At 39.4% G+C, this 20132-nt stretch overlaps 1 protein-coding gene across 1 annotated transcript in view; it reads left to right on the plus strand.

The window, feature by feature from the left end:
- Nucleotides 1-20132, plus strand: part of LOC113164451 (phenylalanine--tRNA ligase, mitochondrial-like) — a 63254-nt gene that overhangs the window by 24946 nt on the left and 18176 nt on the right. The window contains exons 2-3 of the mRNA XM_026363759.1: nucleotides 2155-2315; nucleotides 6984-7141. Coding sequence (XP_026219544.1) covers nucleotides 2155-2315; nucleotides 6984-7141 — 319 coding nt within the window. The remainder of the gene's footprint in view (nucleotides 1-2154; nucleotides 2316-6983; nucleotides 7142-20132) is intronic.

A 20132-nucleotide genomic window follows, 5' to 3' on the forward strand; every position in this document is an offset into this window, starting at 1 on the left:
CACTTGACTTATTTCTTGGGGGTATTAACCTAGAGTCAGTGTTGTTTTCATCCATTAGCAGATAAAGTTCCATATAAGATAGGAGTCAAGTACCACCACCTGCCTAATATTGTAAAGGTCTCATCTGCTGCCAGACCAGCTCAGACCCATCCAAGACCTCTGGGGGTGTCCTCTTGCATTTGGCACCAAGACATCAACAGTATGTTACCTAAGTCAACAGCACCTGCCTACCTAAACTCCCGGCTCAACCGGGTCTACAATCCCTCCCGTCCACTGTGCTCTGCAAACGAACGACATCTACTGGTTCCTGTTTCCTCACCTCAAAAGATCCCAGGCTAAGCTCTTCAGCTCAGTGGTTCCACGATGGCAGACCAAGCTACCCCCCTCTGCAGGCTCAACAGCCTCACTCCCAATTTTCTATAAAGCATATTTTTTAAGCCCTGCAAGCTGTGAGGTCTCCATGGATCGGACTCTAGTAGTGCACCCTTAGCAAAAGCCAAAGAGGTTAAAATTCACCTTGTTTTCCTGCTATTCAGTGTTTTATACTAATTTTAGTCTGGACAAATTAAGATAAGATAAACTTTATTAAGCCCTAAAGGGAAATTCAGGCTTTAGAATTATGACCTCTCTGGCTTACGATACATTCTGGTGTCAACTCTTACTTAGGAAAACGGCACAAACCCGACTCAATGATGACACTATTTGTCGGCTCAGGCCACCTTCTTTGACTTCTCCATCAGCCACTTCTGATAGGTACTGACTACTATACACTGGCAACGTCTCACAAACCTGCTGTTTTGAATTTGATCTGACAAGTTGTCTAAACATCACTATATGACCTTTGTCAAGTCACTTAAAGGCGAGATCCTTATTCCTGCTTCTAACACATCCACTTGAAGAACCGACCGTTCACTTGCACCCTAATATATGCCACCGTTCAACCTCCTTGAGTTGCCATTGTTACAAGATAATCAATTATTAATATTATATTTAATTCGCGTGTCACTGGTTATAATGTTGTGGCTGATTCAAGTGTGTGTGAATGTGTTTCTCTCTGGACTGTGTTTCGACAATTTTCCTATTGATTTTCTCTTTAAATCAGCAAACTTCATCACTAAATCCTGTTCAATCATGCCTGCATGAGTGCTCTTGAGTATCATGCTCTAGTTGTACCTGCTGGTTGCTTTTAGGGAAATGTAGCCACACACTTGAAGCGTAAAGTGGAAAGTTTTCCTTTTTATTGATCAATAAAGTAAAAAAAAAAATAACAAGAAACTGAAACTGTGGGAATACTCTGTGTGTGTGTGTGTGTGTGTGCGTGTTTAGGTCAGATAAGGTTGTATAGATTTATTGACAACATTAAGTTGAAGTGTTGAATAATATACAGGAGTTCAGCAGCACTCACTACCTGCTGTCACACACACACTGTTCTGTGCAGTTGTGAGGACACTTATTTATATCATTCATTCTCTGGCATCTTACCCTGACCTTTATCCTCACAACTAACTGCCTAACCCCGGGCTAAACTCTATCACGAACCTCACACACAAGTCGTAACCCTCGAACATCTCTTTAAAGCTGTTGGGACCAGACAAAAATATCCTCACAACAATGGTATAAAGCAAAAAAAAAAAAAAAAAAGGATTATTTCTTCAGACTGACAGTGAGTAAAACCCACAGTAACAGTGATAACAGATTGTTTTCAGCATGACAGTTTGAGTTTTGTTTGTGTCAGTAAACTGCAGAAATAACCATGAAGATCCAGTTTATTATACATGTACAGCACTTAACTTTATGGTTAATGCTTCATAACTTTGCCTGACAGATTTATTTAAAGATAGATTTTTTGCATAACACTTACATATTCTCACCTCATCAGTAAAATAGCTAACATTTTATCAAAAGTCTACCTTAGTCTGCATCCTGCGAACACAGCAACATGGTCTTATCTTTGGTGGTGTTTACTTTAAATATCCCCTCTCTTTTAGCTCTTAGTTTTTGGTCTCCATCAACTCCTGGTGGAAATATCTCTTCTGCTAATTGCACCATATACTATGTCTCTTTAGTATTTGTTTGATTAAACAGCTGCTGCTGGAAACACTGAGAGTGAACAAGAGCTTGTATGTTAACAGTTTATCTGCTGTGTTTTTGCAGCTGGGGCAGAGAACAAGCTGGGCTGGGCGTTCGGTCTCGGCCTGGAGAGGCTGGCCATGGTCCTGTACAGCATCCCAGACATTCGGCTGTTCTGGAGTCAGGACGAACGCTTCCTCAAACAGTTCAGAGTGCAGGACATCCACCAGCCCATCTGCTTTCAGGTACCAACACACATACAAAACCAAACGTGCAGCACAAAGACTGTGACAGGAGTTTACAGCTCTCTGGGAAACGATAAATGTACGGCACCTACTATTTTACTTTTGAACAACCAGCAGAGTGCAAAACTGGATGTTGCAGCAAATGTTCAGCCAACTCAATCAATATTTGATTGAGTCAATGTTTGTCATACCAAGGGGTGTGGTTATTAATTACTGGAAATGAGAGTTTGGTAACATGTCAGTAATACTATCAAGCTTATGATATGACAGTAGATATATTGGACTTCCACTATCCATTATCAAGTTTTGTTCCTTACACACACATTCTACAGTTTTCTAAAGTCATCTTCCTTTTTCTTACTTTGTCTCCTCTCTTTTTTCCTCTCATGTTTATTATTCCATGTGTTCAGTCGTCTATTTGTCTCTGTTTGACTGAGCATTCAGCTGATTATTTACACTCAGCAACCTCTGCCTTCCAACACCTCCATCTCCAGCCATCACTCTTCCACATACTGTGTGTGTGCGCATGCCATTCATCAAGTCATCTGCAGTAGAAGCTTTAACAATGGTTCATTTTCAGATGTGCTAATGTGTTGCTGTTGAGAACATTGGGAACATTTGAAATGCTTTTAAAATGAGATGTTACAGTGATACCTGCACATCAGTTCCCACCAACAGGTTGAAGAATCCATGACAAGGCAAGATATCTCACTGCAGATACCAGTGCTGTGAGATGTCAGTCAATGAATACATCATAGTACAGCTTACAAGAGTGGAGTGTTTTCTGTTTTCATCAAATAAAAAAATAACTAATATAAATGGTCCGTCTTTTCTACCCAAACCTTCATTAGGTCTAAAGAACCCATCCGCCACCTTTAATTTACCCGACATATCCTTTATGCTCAGCATTAGTCATATCAGCACTTCTTAACATTAGATTAATTATTAATGTAAAATACTGTCATGAAGACAGGCTGTAAACAAACTATAAAAGTAATTTAATATAACTGACTGCAGTTGAGATCTTACCTCCATATTTTTGCCTGTTTTGTTACTTACTTTACTTTCTCCCCTGCAGTCTTTTATCCTTTGTGTGTGTGTGTCTGACTATGTATGATTGTGTGTGTTCCAGCCTCTTAACTTCATGTATAAAACATTTTGACAGTGGGGGCTCACATCAGCTGGCTCCAGTCACTTCCTCTGACCCCAGCATCATCAGCACATTTAAAAATCACACAGACGGTGCCGTGTGTGTGTGCAGGCTCACACAGCGGTTACTCGGTCACTGCGTGTTTTTGTCGACATTTGTCTTGACTAATGAAGAACATTTCAAGTGACTGTTGGAGGGCAGAGAGGACAACAGAAAAGAAGAAAAGCGGGTAAGGAGGGAAGATGGAGAAGGAAAGACCTAGACTTAAAATGGAGTGAGAGAGAGAAAGGAAGGAACAGGTAGGTCAGGGCAGGTAAGATGAAAGCAAAGAAAGGAGAAGATGCAGGAAACACTTAAAGCTGCTAAGGAAAAAAAACAATAGTAGTAGATGAACAACAGAAATCGTGGTGGATAGTGAGTAGAGGCCTTAATGAAATATAAAAAGTAGGAATTAGTAGTAAATTATTGTCTGAATGCAAAAAGAAAGAGGGAGTAGTTCAGGAAAGTAAAGAAGAGATAAAAAAAGATCACATTCAAATTTAAACAGAAGGAACAAAGGGAGGAAAGAAAGAGGAGAGTAGAAAGAAAGAAGAATGAAGGAAAGAAAGGAAAGAATGCTCAAAGGAAGAGGCGAAAAAGTTGCAAAGAACGAAATATAACGAAACAAAACAGAGAATTTAGATTTAGGTAATACTGATATAGATAATGATTGATTATGATGATGAATTACTAATGTTGATGAAAGAAAAGAAAGAAAGAAATTAAAAAAGAGGGAGGAACTGGTTTATCTAATAAACATTTATTCTAACCGTAATATCCAGATAGATTCCAACCAGACTGAAATGCATCAGGTCAGGACAGACCCAGTTGTCCTGCTGCTGTCCACCTCACAGCCCTGTTAGTTTATTGATGAACTCAGTTCCTCCAGAGGGACCAGGGGAGCATGGCTCATCTCCCGCCCAGTGTCAGTGCACATCTCCTGGGCTGAGACTTTCCACCTCTCCCCTTCTCAGCCTAAATGACCCTGAGCCCCTGGACCAACACGTAATGAACTGTGATGGCCGGGGTCCAAACAGAAAACAGTTTGAGTGTGTTTGTGTACAAACACACACACTAGGGAGCTGCCCACAGTCACTGAACTCTAATAGTGTTGAATAGGCTACAGAACTCCCCCAGAAACCCTCTATGTATAGTACATGGCCAGGAGTATGTAGAAACCTCTTACCTCCTGTTCGTCCTTTGTGATGTATTAAGTACATGTAAAATAATAATATAAATGTAAAAAAAAAAATAGGTTCTTCTGCCCATACCAAAGTTTAGACACTAATGAAATTATTTAATAAAATCTGTGTATACTTATCCTATTTACCACCACAAATATTTAAAATGTTTAACTTTCCCAAAGAATTTCAATAAAGTTGAAATATTAAATTATAATTATAAGTTAAAATGTGAAATAAATCTATTCAGTGCCAGTCCACAACAGAAAAATCATCCATCTACATATACATCAATCACTCATTACTCACTTACCCAACCAACCACCCAGTGAATCACCCACCTACTTATCTAGTCAACCAATAACCCTGTTGAGCCAGCCAGTCACCCACTACTTATCTGTCCAACCTATTTCCTACCCATCTCATCCACCACTTTCTCATCTACCCACCTACACAATCCATGAGCCACCCATCTATTAACAACGATAACTAGTCAAATAGCTGTCTACCCACTCAACTAACGAACAGCACATCCTATCTACCCAGCGAACCAGCCCTACCATCCACAACCTACCAATAAAACCAACAACCTACCTGTTTGTTCACACACCTTTCTACCTAACTATCTAGTCACTTAACTGCCCAAATACATAACTACTTACCAAACCAACCACCCATCTACTTATCTAGCTTCCCAAACAACTACCTAACCATCTGACCAACCACCTACCCAACTACACAAACCATTTTCCATCTACCCTATGAACTGGCTCAATCATTTACATACATACTCAAAGAACTAATCAACAATCCATCCTCTTGTCTATGAACTAATCAGCTCATCACCTATCTATCACTCTACTGAGCCTACCCCTACTCAACTAACTAGCTAACCACTGCCTACCTGCCAACCAACCAACAACAACCTATCTTACCAGCCACCCCTGTTTATGGAAATGATGTCTGCTAGAAAATGACAAGAATGTGAAGGCAGAATATTTTTGTAAATATTGTTGGTATTAATTGACATGCGCTTTTAAATAAATGTCTTAAAATAGAGAGAAATATCTCAAATAAAATAATCAGAACAAGAGGAAAATAATACCAATACTTTCCTTCCCCTTTTGTCCCTCTTTGTTCATTATAAGTAATTTGTTTATTAATAATATACAAGTCATAGAAAATACACAAAAAATGTCTGTTTCTGTCTGTCGCTGCATTAAACATCAGATTTACTTTGTCACCCTGATAAAGTTTTAATGTGTTATTGTCTCCATGCTTTATTTTCTGCTGTACTTTCTCCTCTTCCCTCTTTGTTATTTTCTTTCATCTGTCTTTTATTTTCTTCTTTTTATCTCTAGAAACAATCTGTTCATCCATAACTCTTTTATTAATTTTTTTTTGTTCTTTTTGCTTTTCTTTGTTCTCCAGCATCTTTGATTTTGCTTCTTTCTACTATAAAACAATTTACTAATTATAAAGCCGATTTTGGCTTCTTCAGTCTAAGTGACCCCAACTGCACCCCAAATAATTTAGCTAAATCTATATATTTATAGTTACAGAAATATCATAAATGTTTCATAATTGTTCTGTCCTTTATTGTTATACAGTGGCAAGAAAAAGTATGTGAACCTTTTGACGTGCCTAAAATAATACCACAAATAATTCTGATCTTTTATGTCTTTATAGAGAACAACCATGAAAACCTCATAGTGCTAGTGGAAAAAGTATGTGAACCCTAATGACCTCAAAGCTAGGAGGAGTCTTTGGGTCAAAAAGTTAGGGTTCATACATTTTCTACTCGCACTGTAACTGATTTTTTTGGTTCTGAAAAAATACATAAATATTATTTTTGTGTTAGTACTTTAGGCACACTACACTACATTTGTTAATACTCTCTACTTAGATGAAGATCAAATAAAGTTTTATTACAAATTAATGCAGAAAGCCATGAAATTGCACACATTTCACATACTTTTTCTCTTAAAAGTATTTTCTCCATTCAGTGTGACTTTTACTTCAAGAGTTTGCTGGTATTTAGTGAAATCTGTCCTTTCTTCTAAAAGATACAGTAGATTTACAATTTTGACCTTTACGACCAGGCATTATTTGCATGTCAAGTACTGTTTTCTGCCACAGTGATAATTATAAATAATCAAATAAAAACTGTAAAATGCTTTGTGGTTGTTTTGTAGTATGTTGTTTGCACCTATCTATTACTTTTTATAATTGTGTTAAAAGCTTTTATGTGTCCAGATATGAAATGTTAATTATTCTCCTCTGTTTTTTTTTTTTTAGCCCCTCAGTAAATACCCACCACTCATCAACGACATCTCCTTCTGGCTGCCGGAGAACAGCGAGAGCTTCACTGAGAACGACTTCTATGACATGGTGCGCTCCATCGGAGGAGACCTGGTGGAGAAAGTCTCACTGGTGGATGAATTCATACACCCAAAGTAGGAAAAACTCCACAAATTCTTGTTATTTTGTACTAATTTACCTTTCATCTTATTATAATCACTACATTAAACCTAAAAACTAACCCACTCTTACTTATAAAGTCTTAACTCTAAAATGTAATGTTTATCTCACAATGTGAGATACATTTGAACAGTGTTAACAGATTTATTTTCCTTAAATACAATACAGCTTGAGTAATTTAACAGAATTTAAATGAGAATTTGAAAAGTGACAGTGACATAGCGAAAAGGAAACTGACGTAGAGAATAGGGGTGTAAAAACTACAAAAACTAGGAGGGTTAAAGGTCACTCGTTTTTCTGCTTATGGCAGATGAATGGTGGCCAAGTCATCAGTTTAAATTATCTCACTCCAATCTGTACCATGGAAAGTGCCTGTTCACTCGGAACTCACACACGCACACACACACACTTTATCCACAAAATGAAGTCATAAAAATTGTATACACAACTATAGAAAGATACACACACAGCTGTCCTTGACGTACACCTCTGAGCCTGTGGTGCCTGGTGTTGACATCTCATTTTTTAAGAAATGCGCGTGTGTGTGTATAGAAAGGGCAGCAGTGGGAGGTTGGTACCTTATGGCTGAGAACTCCTTTTTCACAAAACAGTGACACACACACACTCTTACTTGTTCGACCTTGCATTAGTGTGTGTGTGTGTGTGTGTGTGTGTGTGTGTGTGTGTGTGTGTGTGTGTGTGTGTGTGTGTGTGTGTGCGCAGTAAGCTCCCTCTAGTGTGTAAAATTGTCGGACACTATTCATCTTTCAGCATTTTTATGTCTTTTAAATAGCGACCTTTTCCCCCACTGCGCCCACACACACACACACACACACACACACACACACACACTTGCAACAATGCATTAATATTCACTGACTTTTTGTTTTAGAGCTAAAGGGAGAGAAAAAGCAGAAGAGGGAGAGAGGAGGGAGACACACAGGAGGATGAAGAGAAAGCAACGAGTGAGAGACAGTGAATAATAAAGACGGACTGTAGGGCTCGTTCACTGCTGTGAAATTTCTGAGACAGAGCTATAAAACTCTACATTAATCAGTGAATCAGCTCACAACTTTAATGAACATCAAATTTACGCCTTTGACCATTCAACAATGCACCATGTAGACAGACCTGACCTTTGTAGGAACAGAGAGAGGCAGAGTCCAAATAGATGAAGGTGTCATATCAGAGGGGAGTCGATGTAACAGATTGTTTTCTAGCATAAACTTGTATAGACTCTTCTCACTTCCTCAGTTTGATGACCAGTCTAGTTACTTTGCTAACTGCCACCACTTTCACTCAATTAATGGGCCTTGATTGATAGATGCTTGTTGCCCTCTTCGGCTCATGGTGACATCTAATATTGCTTTGTCCATCTTTATGTGCAGTCCATCATCTTGGCCAACCTCAAAATATAATGTCTGGATGGTCAGTGGGTGTATTGCTTGGATCTTCCAGGACTTAAGAGCTAGTCAATAACAGCTTTTTCTGTGAAGGGTCATGGGGGTGCTGTAGCCAATCCCAGCTGTCACTGGGCGAAAGGCAGGGTACACCCTGTACAGGTCACCAGTCTATCACAGGGCTGACCTAAAGAGACAAACCCTCGCACTCACATTCACACTGTGAGGCAACAATGCTAACCACCAGTGTGTCGCCCTTTTCCCATATTATTAAAAAAGTAATAATGACCAAAAATGGTCTTTATTACATTATTCACATTGAGCTCTGCCTTGTTATTCAGAGTCTGAGACATAAGAAGTTTCTGATGGTGAGAATATCTCCAAGGTGAGAAAGTGTCTAAAAATGCCCTAGTGCTGGCAATAACATCAAAAAGAAATTCAATGATACAATCCATTCATATGATTTTATAGGAGCTGTTTCGGGTAAACAACAAAAAAAAAATGTAAGCTTGTTATCTGGCGAGACTGCAGAGTTAGCACTAGGGGCTAACCTCCTTGGAACTGTGCGTAAACCCTGAAGTGTTTTTCACATCCATCCTGTGAATATCAAACAACTTCAGCAATTTTCTCTCCTCCTATAACAAACATCCTGCATCATACTCTTGGTTTTGTGTCTTCAGCATCTTCACACATCGATGCAGTTCTTTTTATGGCAAACATTGCGAGGAGCTCCACACCTTGTTGATTATTTGTGTTGAATTTGGCTTTAATACAGTTGGGTCAGTGCCCTCCAAGATAAAACTGACACATCATACATTTAGTTTTCAAAGACTAAACTGGTCTGCACAGAGTTCAAACCATGGGGTCATCCAGAGTCTTTGAGATGATACTGTTCAATGTTCTTGTGTCTGAATGGGAGCTGGTGGACTGCCTGACACCAGAAGAGTGTTTGTTAGAGGAGCACATTAATGAACATGGTGTCAAAATCGCATGTTACACTTTCATACATGGCCGCCATGTTCAGGCGCTGGCATACTTCTGATACAGTTCTTGAATTAGTGGTACCTGCAATGCACCTTTTCTTCAAAACCTCTTCCCCCTTCTCGCTCTGTCTCCCACACATAGTCATTTTTCTGCTGATGTCCCTCAAACTCTCCTCCTCTCTGTCTCCTACACACACACACCTACATCTGATATTGTCCTCATTACTGGCATCACAGCCTAATGATAATGGTAGCGAGAAAGAGAACGACACAGGGAGAGAAATTTGTATCAGTTCCTAAATTAGTGGCGCATAAATACCTGCATTGCACCTTTTTCTTCCCAAGCATCTCTCTCTCTCTCTCTCTTCCTCTCTCCTCCTTGTCTTTCACGCAGTTTTTCTCACACTTGTCAACTCATCACGATTCCTCTTCTCCTTACATAAGAGCCTTCTCGATCATTCTAAGTAAACGTCTGTTCATTCTATTTTATAAGAGACAGAGTAATCCTACTCTCAGAGTACACCAAGTTACACCAACTCAACCACTGTTTACAGAGTTATAAGATACAGGCAGATTTTGTGCCTCATTGTTGCTAACTTTCTATTTTTTTCTGCTCATAATTATTGAAGCGTGAAACACATAGTGTGCTCTCGGACGTCAGGTCCCCCTTCAATTCAACATCAATTCTGTTCAACTAGTTCATGTAGACACACTGCAAAAACTAGTGCAACATTGCTGAAGCTATTCGGTGTGTAACGGCTAAGAACCAATACCAGTATGAATATTACACCTGTTATTATGCTTATAACACAGAAAGGTCAGGGTACCAAAAGGCACTCACAGCACTCTTGTTTTCAATAGCCTTTCCCTAACAGCGTTACTGAGATCAGTGTCAGATAGAGTGAGGTGGACCAATAAGACAAAGATAGCTGCGCTGTAAAAGGTTAAATAGGAATAGGAAGCAAAGTGGGGGAGGGTTAAAGGACACAAATTGGTTTCGTTCGTCTCAGAGGTTACTGATAATGAGCTTTTAATTTTTTCCATGACTCCTTTCTAAAAGGGACACCTCTTCATTCCCTTTCGACATTCACCCTTTACACAACACCAACCCGCCCTCTCTTTAATTTATCTGTGCTGATAGATTGTTGTTCTGCATCTGCTGTAATCAGTCAGCATCTTAAATTTTACTAACGGCCTGCATGTATCCAAGAAACGGATGAGAAAAATGAGACTGTTTGTTCCCATCAGAAACATAAACCAGCAGTCAGCAGAGTCACACATTAACTCGACTCGCAGCTGCCTCTCTTTGTGTCACCTTAAACAAATCATCTTTTAAAAACTGTTATTGATCAAAGATCTTCTGTCCTAGTAGACAATAAAGGGCAGGTTTGATGGTCTCCCCAGAGACGCTTTAGCTTTACTGGATTTCTTTTTACAAGAGCAGCAGACATTGATCATGATGTACACTGGAGCATAAACCCACCTAAACAAGGTTTACACACAGTGTCACCTGCTGTTGTTCCACAGTTTTAGGAGGACATGAATGTTTTGGGATTATATAAATATATTTACGTGTGTTTTTTATATTTCATGTCCAAATAAAACATAATGTTTGGTAAGAGCTGTAATCTCAGGAGTTTTGTATCATCAGCAGGTGCAGCGGACAGGGCCAATGCAGCTTATGACAAAGTGCTGCAGCATCACCTCTGTTTCTATATGCAATTAGTTCAGTCTATCTGCATAGGGTTGGTAACCAAGGTAATACATCCCATCATCTTCTGCATGAGTTATCATTCAGCTGACTCAAAAGAACATTAGATTAGAATATATGTAGAAGTCAACAGGTACAATATATCAAAACAACACGAAACACAAGCTGCAAAGCCAAACTCTGGAAGGCTTCTAATAATAACATCATGCTAGTGACATCCAGTCATCTTCACATGTGCCAATGTCATGTCCAGACTCTGATAAAGACCAAAGGATTTTAGAGACATGAAGGGTTTTAGAGATTTGGGCTGGCATTATGAAAGAAAACATGTTGGTAACCAACCAATCACAGCTCACCTTGACATTTTATACCTTTATGTTGTCTATATGTTAGTGTAGACATGTTTTATCTGATCTTCAGAGACGGTTGTAGTGTCATTTGTTAATGCTTATGGCATTGACCATGTGTTGCTCTTCTCTTTTCTTTACTGTGTTGTGGTCGTCTATTAAGGACACATCAAAAAAACAGCAGTGTATTGCTACAGATCAACAAACCCTCCCACTGCTTCACACTTTCAGCTCACGTCATGAGCAGCAACATAATCATCTTTGCTCTTTCACTTTGTCGTGTTTACAGTTTAGTGCAGATGAGAGACCAGATACAGAGGATGTTCTTTATTTCAGGATGTCATGAGGCAGATGCAGCATTAGTGGTTGTCAAATTTGATAAACTATACATGTATAGATAGTACGATGAGTGGTGATGTCCTGTTTTATCCTGATGCCCTACTGGACTGTGAACTGTGCATATAGTGAATAGTTTGAACTTATATTAATCTGGTCTTGTGAGACCAAATAATAAAAGACTTCATTTAGTATTTTCTGATAAATGGTTACCTCATATTTACATGGATCTGGATCGCAGTAGTTGGTCAGGTTTGTCCATCGGTGGATGTGTTCCCTGCTGGTGACCCTAGTATGATACTGAAACAAACATGAGATGCATAGAGTATCTTTGCAATGCATGGGTCTACAGCTGTATAAAACTCATAACTTCCCAAAGGAAGAGGTCCACCCAGTACTACCTCATGGTGGGATTGCCCAGTGGTTGTTAGCAATGGCTCAGATACTCATTGTGACAAAGGGTAATGTCTCCACTGCTCATAGAAATCCCTCTGGACCTGTAACTAAATTCAGTGTAATTCTCATAAGAGTTAAAGGAACAGAGTCCAGTCAGATCAGTATAATTCCCTCATTGATCTAAAACCCACTAAAGCTGCCGGAAACTTCAGGGCCTGAAATATTTTCTCCTGCAAAACACTTCTAAAGTTAATCAAATGAAGAAGGGATGTGAAGAGAGAGAGGGCAAGGAAACCAAAGTGCCTCCCTCTCTCTTTCAGTCTGTGTCTCCTAATAGTCTCTCACCCTTTCTCCTGCTTCATAAACATCTCATGTAGTAGCAAATCAAAGCTGATGGCTCACTATGATTCCCCACAAATCTGCATTTATTGGTCGGTAACACTGTCAGCCGCAACTGGGCCAGAACTAATTTGATAAGCCGACAGAGCTGTCAATCAAGCTGACAGCTCCCTCCCTTTCTCTCTCTCCCTCTCTCCCTCTCATTCTTTCTCTCTCTCTCTCAGGGGATTCATAAGGGAGGGATGGAGGAAGAGGGATGAAAGAAGCAGAGTGACGGAAAGGTGTGTGTGTGTGTGTTGCTAGTATAAAGTATATTTGTGTGTGTGAGATACAGAGAAATAGTGCTTGGTCATGATGTACACCAGACTCTCTTCGCCTCTCTGCTGCTGCTGCTGCTGTGTTTGTGTTTGTCTCTATATATTTACTTCTGTATTTATACTATGATAATTAACAAAAGTAGTAGTAGTCACAATATTTTTATGATCTTAGACTGTAAACGCATGAATTTGTATTCACCTAAATTTAAGTCTGATTTTTGGATTGAATGAATTCAATTCAGTAGCAGCACACACATTTTTCTATCGTATATATAATTTGTATTTAGTTTATTACAACTATTAGTATAGTATATGTAGTTTGCTTTGTTTTGGAGTAGAAAATAGGAGTTTATAAAAGTATCTAGTTTATCTCAGTGACATCTGAAGCAGAGAAGGAAATGCACTTCCAGATACAGTTCATTACTAATTCTAGTCACACTGCATTACTTTGACATTTTGTTTTGTTTGCTGGTGTACCACACAAGGTAGTGTGTGCTATATGTAAACTCAGGTGGAAATGGGCCCAGAACAGTGAAGAACCCCAAATTATTAACTGCATTAAATGTTTTCTTACTAATGTTTTGTCAGAGTAAAGAATCGGGGGAAGTTTTATTTTATTTTTATGTGTTGGTATTTGTTGAAAGTTGAGTCAGTTTGGACAGAAAGTGAATCCTGCTGGTTGACATGAACAACTGAAACAAAGCTGAAGTTTGAGTGCAGAATGGCCTCTACGCTTCTCTCCATCTCTCTCTGTTCAGTCTTTTCTTCCTCCACCTGTCATCCTGTCATCGCTTCAGCTCCTCTGCTCTCTCGTCCTCCTCCCTCCTCTCTGTCGGCTCAGCAGGAGACAGAGAGGCAGCCACCCACCACAACTCCATGAATGATTTAACTTGGAGCAAGAGAATAACCCTCACGCTCAAAACTATGAAGGAGAAAGGCTGTGACGACCCGGAGGGATGGAGGGAGGAATAGGATGAGAAAAGGGAAGAAGGAGAATTGATAGACAGACTTTTATAACCTGTGAAAAAGGAGAGAGAGGGAGTAGTCAGTTTCTGTGCAGGTTGCAGAATGTTATTCAGCTGAATAATAAATGTTTGTTTCCTGAGAGAGGTTGTCATCATTCAGCCTGACCAGGATGCATTAAATGGTCAGTGTGGACACTCCCAGGTGGATTTAGCTTTTCTCCCATAGCTCTGTGGTTTCCAGTAGTGGAACTAGGGCTGGGTACCAAAAAAAGTATTGAGGTGCATTTGAGATTTCAGTAACTGGAACAGGTCTGACTACTTTTTTCCTTGTTTATATGTGACTAGGTTCTCTGAGGTATGCTGGCGGGTACAGTGGGAGAATTAGATGCTATGGGTTATGGTTATTGTTCTGGTTTGTAAGCTGTCTCAGTATGGCCTGATTATTTCACTCATTACATTTACCTGGCAGCTGCAGTGAGTTTTACATGTATTCTTTAATTATTGGTTAAAGTTAAATACAAAACTCACTTTAAGTTGCCATTGTTTGATGAAAAACAACTACAAAAACCTAAACTGAAGATGAAGCCTCAGGTAAAAGACATTGAAAAGCTCAACAGATAGATGGGTAATAAATTGTAGATGTATTTCCTTTTTTTTTTTTTTTTTTTCATTTTAGAATCAGATATATTCACCAAGTAGCAAGTCCAGGAAATTGATTGTTCTAGTGTAAATTAGTTTTTATTGGCATTTAAAACCATTCACATAAGGGCGTAGATAACAGAAAGAAACAACCCTACCTCTAACTGATTATGTTCCTGTACAGCTGAACTGCAATCACAAATACATTATATTAGGTTAAACATAATGTCTTCTGTTGTCTATTAACCTAGGGAGAATATGTCGACAATAATTATTAAAACCACAGTCTTTCTCTAACCTTGACCAAACTGCTTTACTTACCTAAACCTAACTATGAATACAAATTCTGGTCAGAAGTTTTTTAGTCCTGCTATTTGCCCTCGATCCATCTCTTTGAGCCTCATTCTCCAATTATAATTATGTTGTTTCATTCATTCAGGACCTACATTGCGTCACAGCATAATCAATTTGATTACACTTGTACACAAACATAATCATGTTTGTGGTTTTGTTGTACGGTAGCATAATTTAACATGCGTAAAGTTATGTTTACTCTTATCTCCCAAGACCACATAAAACACATCATCCTTCTAAACACTACAGTACATAATATAAATACATTTGTATTGAAACAGACGAGAAACAGTGGTCATTTCACGTACTGTAGAAACAGGTATATTCAAACAATATCTAATCCAAGTTTGGCACTGTGTGTGTGTGTGTGGAGGGTGTTGGACGGAGTTTTAGAGTCTGAGCAGGACGCACTTGCAGAAACTGGCTGTTCTGGTGCGGTACCATTTTCTAGAAGGCAGAAATGTGGAAAATCAGTCTGTGGTCCAGTGTCACCAAAAGCACAGTGCCTAGTTGCCAACAAAGCTCTGAATGCTTTCTGTTCCTAACTCAGAAAAGAAACGTGTTAGGTTCTTAGCCAAAATTAGTAGCCTATTTATAGCATATTGGATAATTTAGCTAGTAGAAGGTTGGGTTAAACTCTGTTCAGAGCATTAACATTACAGGGCGAGGTGGAGCATGAAGTCTGCACTGTGCTCCTCAGTAATTTAACAAAAGAGACAAAATCCTCCCTGGGGACGACTTAAAATGAAGGCAAGAAGACTGCCTGAGGTGAAACCAAGTCAACAGTTATCCTCCTTCTCAGAGTCATAGACACACAGACACATATAATAAAATAAACATTCAAAAAGTCTGTAAACCTCATTAGAAATGATAGAGGAAAAGGGACATCAAAATTTAATATCTTCTGTTCAGTGTCACAGTAATCTAGTGATCCACTGCAAACAGGAGCTGCTCATAGTGTTTGCCAAATGCAACCTGAAAAACAAGTCTTACATATCAGTACCTAGCTGTGGCTGTGACATTACAACAGCACATTTGATCAGCTTTTACAGGGACCTGCCCTCTGGAAAGATTAAATTATTCCTTTCATCATACTGGCTGGATAGTGTGGCAGTAAGATCGGTCCAGCTCCCTCTACCGTGGATGTATAATGAGAACTGTCCTTAATACATTCATGCCTGTGACATTTTTGACAGTGAACAAAGGGCTTCAAGTTTTTTATTTTTTATTTTAGTAGTTGTAGCCATCATAAAGCCACAGAATTAAAACCTTAATGCTGAGGTGGACACCATTAGGGATTGTTGGGTTGTTTGTACTTTTGCACTTAAAGTCAGGATCAGAGCATGAACTTAAATATAAAATAAACAGCAACATTAATTTTAGATTACTACTGCGAGTACTCGTAGTGATCTCCGTTTAAAGTACACACAGAGACACAGTGTAGTGTATTTAGTTGCGGCTCCTGGGTGTTTGAACCTTCATTTTCTAAATGGGATCCAGATTTCACTTTATCTCCCTTTTCTTTAAATGTCAACATCATCCCATTCACCTTCTCAAAATGTCACCTGCTCCTCATTTTCTTCTCTCTCCATCCTTTCCCTTCTTTATCATTGCTTTCTTTCTCCTGAAACCTAAGTACCATTACTTAAGGACAGATGTAAGATAACTTTATTTTATCTCCGTATTATACAATAAATACCACAATTACCGTCTGCAACATGTTCCAGTTTCCTGATTATATGTACCGTATTTTCCGCACTTTAAGGCGCACCGCATTATAAGGCGCACTTTTAATGAACGGCCTATTTTAAAACTTCTTTCATATATAAGGCGCACCACATTTTAAGGCACATAGAATAGACGCAACAGTAGAGGCTGGGGTTACGTTATGCAACATTAGTTGGAGCTGCGCTAAAGGGAATGTCAACAAAACAGTCAGAGTGTCAGGAGTTAGTAGGACCAATAACAAGGCCGAAGCAATCTACTCAGTTCAGTGTGTTTCTTGTGGCACACAAACAAAACTACAGCGCAAGCATCAGCTGAGCAATCTTTTCTTTAGAAAAACACAAAAGGAGTCAATATTAATACCTGGTGAAATCAAAGTCCTTGAAACATAGATAATCCAAACCCGTAGCTCCAATAGGAAATCCTAAATAATCCAACAGATAATCCAACGAAAAACACCAGCATTCAACAAAACAAAGGCATCTAAAAAGTATTATAGTATTGTTCTTAAAAATGTATCAGAGTGAGAGTTGTGTATTTTAGTTGATCTTTGTTAAGATAATTAGTTGCAGAGTGAGCGCTCTTTCCACTCTGTTCTATAGTACAGCTTTGACATATTTTCTCCGTTGGTAAATTAAGCTAGTTTAGTTTCCACAGTAAAACGAACTGGTTCATGTTTATGCTGAGTGTGATTTATACGTTTGTGCCTTGGAAAGCATTTGTCTTTGTATTAACATGTTTATTGTCATTAGAAGTATGTTAGTTGTTACCTGTTACATGTGATAAATTACGTGTGTTATTGTAATTAGCTTCATTCAAGTCAAGCTAGCGTGTGCGAGTGTAACATACCAAATGTGTAACGATATGTATTATTTGTTAATTTAGTTTCTTTCAGTTACATAAAGAAAAGATAGGAGTTTGTCCTCTAACTGTAGCCATCTCGCTTTGTTCCCTCGGAAACTCTGTTTAGTCTTCTTTACCTGGCCATCTTGTTGCTGCCTCCACAATGTTAAACGTCTATTCCCGTGTGGACTCAATATTGATCCATATATAAGGCGCACCGGATTATAAGGCGCACTGTTGGCTTTTGAGAAAATTGAAGGTTTTTAGGTGCGCCTTATAGTGCGGAAAATACGGTACTACGGACTTTGGAGTTAAGGAGTACTCTGTCCACCATTACCTCATATTTAGGTTACCCTGTAGTGCTGGCATATCACTGTACTGCAGTATTGATTCCCTCAAGTGTTCTAATACTGTGTGTGTGTGTGTGTGTGTGTGTGTGTGTGTGTGCGCATATGTCTGTGCAGCACTGATGTTTTATGGGCATTAGAGAGCCAGTGTATCAACAGACCACATTTATATCAACAAGCTCACTGCTGCCACAGCCTCAAGGGCCTCTGGGTAATCTGGATGTAATTGAGCGTAGAGGTGACAGTGGCACACACACACACTTTCACTCTCACTAAGATGATAAATTCATCAAGTAGTTTAAAAAATGGAATTAATATGTGCGCACATACACCCAGACACGCACATGCGCAGAACTGTAGATGCATACACATGACATGAACTGCAGATAACAACACAAATACACTGTAGATAAACGCAGTAAACACAGTCACAAAATGTCTTCCCTTGCTTGCTATATAGTGTTTTACACTCTACATTTAATAAATACTGTTGCAAATGATGCTCTACACTTGTGCTGCCAACTGCCATTTATCTGTTGGTGTGTGTCTATGTGAGCATCGTGCTGTCGGCGGTAAGTGACACTGGTACCAGTAGAACCTGTGCCAGTGTCTGGACCGTTCTGTTTATACACAACACAAACAGTTTGTTTAAAGCCATGTTTATAACAGGTGGTGATGTAAAACTATGATAAAGCAGGCAAAGGAGACGAATCATTGGTTTTTAAAGGTCTAGACATCAAACTAGTGCACGAATGTCAAAATAAAAGCATGTTATTTTTCGTAATGTTATTCCACTCCTGCTAGTTTCTACTACTTGAACTCTTTTCTCAGTCTGAACCAAGAGCAACACCGGAAAAGTTTCAGCTCAATAATGCTTTGTCGTTCTTTTTGCTCTATTCATCATCAGCCATCCTGGGTTTTGTCCATGTGATACAGCAGACCTTCAGATCCTTCAGATCTGGCTTTCTGCTCATCCCCCGCCTTCTTTCCTTTACTTTTACGGTCTGACGTTGAGTTTCAAGCCGAGGCTGCTGCAGCTGACATACATATGGCCAAGCGAGAACACACACTGGTGAGGCGGTCGTGCTTGTACCCTGCTGCCAATCTGAGCACGCACACACCTCCTTCTGTCCTGCCCTGGTGAATCATGCAGTCAGCAGCTTTGCTTGGGTCAGTTGAGGTGAGAGGGGGAACATTTTGCTGCTGTCACAGGAAAAATCATATCTCTGCAGTTTTTGCTGATTCACTGGCAGGAAGGAGACTTTTCATTGGTGCTGTGACGTTGAGGAAGTTTCAGGAGCCGTCGCTCTTTGAAACCTGTTCACATATTTGATAATCAGAGAGGTGCAGCATTGTAAAGTCATCCATGGTTTAGTTTCCAGTGATGGGAAATGTTGCTCCAGAACACAATGATATTGAAGGTAGCAGGTGTCTCCCAACAACATGTGCTTGTCATTTCCTGTTTCCACATAGCAGAGCTCTGTTCACAAAGTGCTTTGTAAAGAAATTGTTTTCTTAATTTGAAGACTGGTCTGATCCCATCCAAAACATCTGGGATGAACTGGAGCACTGACTGTGATGTCGCTTCTCTCACCCAACGTCAATGTTAGACCTCTTTGCCATCTAGATCTCTATGACTGTTCAGGCTCATATTGTTTATTTCTTTCATCTAAAAACATGTCTCTGGTCACAGCTATCACTGGCACAGAGGCATAAAGATCCAGAGAAATCTGACTCTGCTGTAGCCTGAATAAGTTAACCTAATGCTCCTAATAGAATTATGATGTATGGAGAATTCCTCCTTTAGCTGTGTAACAACATTGTAAACGTGCTTTCAGCCTTATCTAACCAGGGCTGTCTAGAGAGATTTGATAGCGCACACATGAATCCAACTGCTAAATGACGCCTGCCAAAGAGATTTTTCTGGGAAGGAATACAACTCTGGAGGTCTTGAGAAATCCCTCACCACTCTAATTATGCTCACATTCAACATGGTCCCTGTGTGTTTATTCTTTGGGTGCCTCTTTTCTAAGGCACGTATAATTCCCTCACAAAACAATAGTGTGTTTTGCATCCTAATTACACTGAAGCGTGGCTTCAGTGTAATTAGGAACAGTCTTTCATAGCAATGTCATTCAGTTTCTGACATTTAATCTGTGACCTGATGTTTATTCTACTGTTGCAGGTCACTTTGAATGAGCTGCTCAGCTAATTAAACTTCCTAAGTGTAAAAATCCAACATACAGCACAGACCTGCAGACAGC

This window comes from Anabas testudineus, chromosome 2 (genome assembly GCF_900324465.2).
Source record: "Anabas testudineus chromosome 2, fAnaTes1.2, whole genome shotgun sequence".
In the NCBI taxonomy this organism is placed as follows: Eukaryota; Metazoa; Chordata; class Actinopteri; order Anabantiformes; family Anabantidae; genus Anabas; species Anabas testudineus.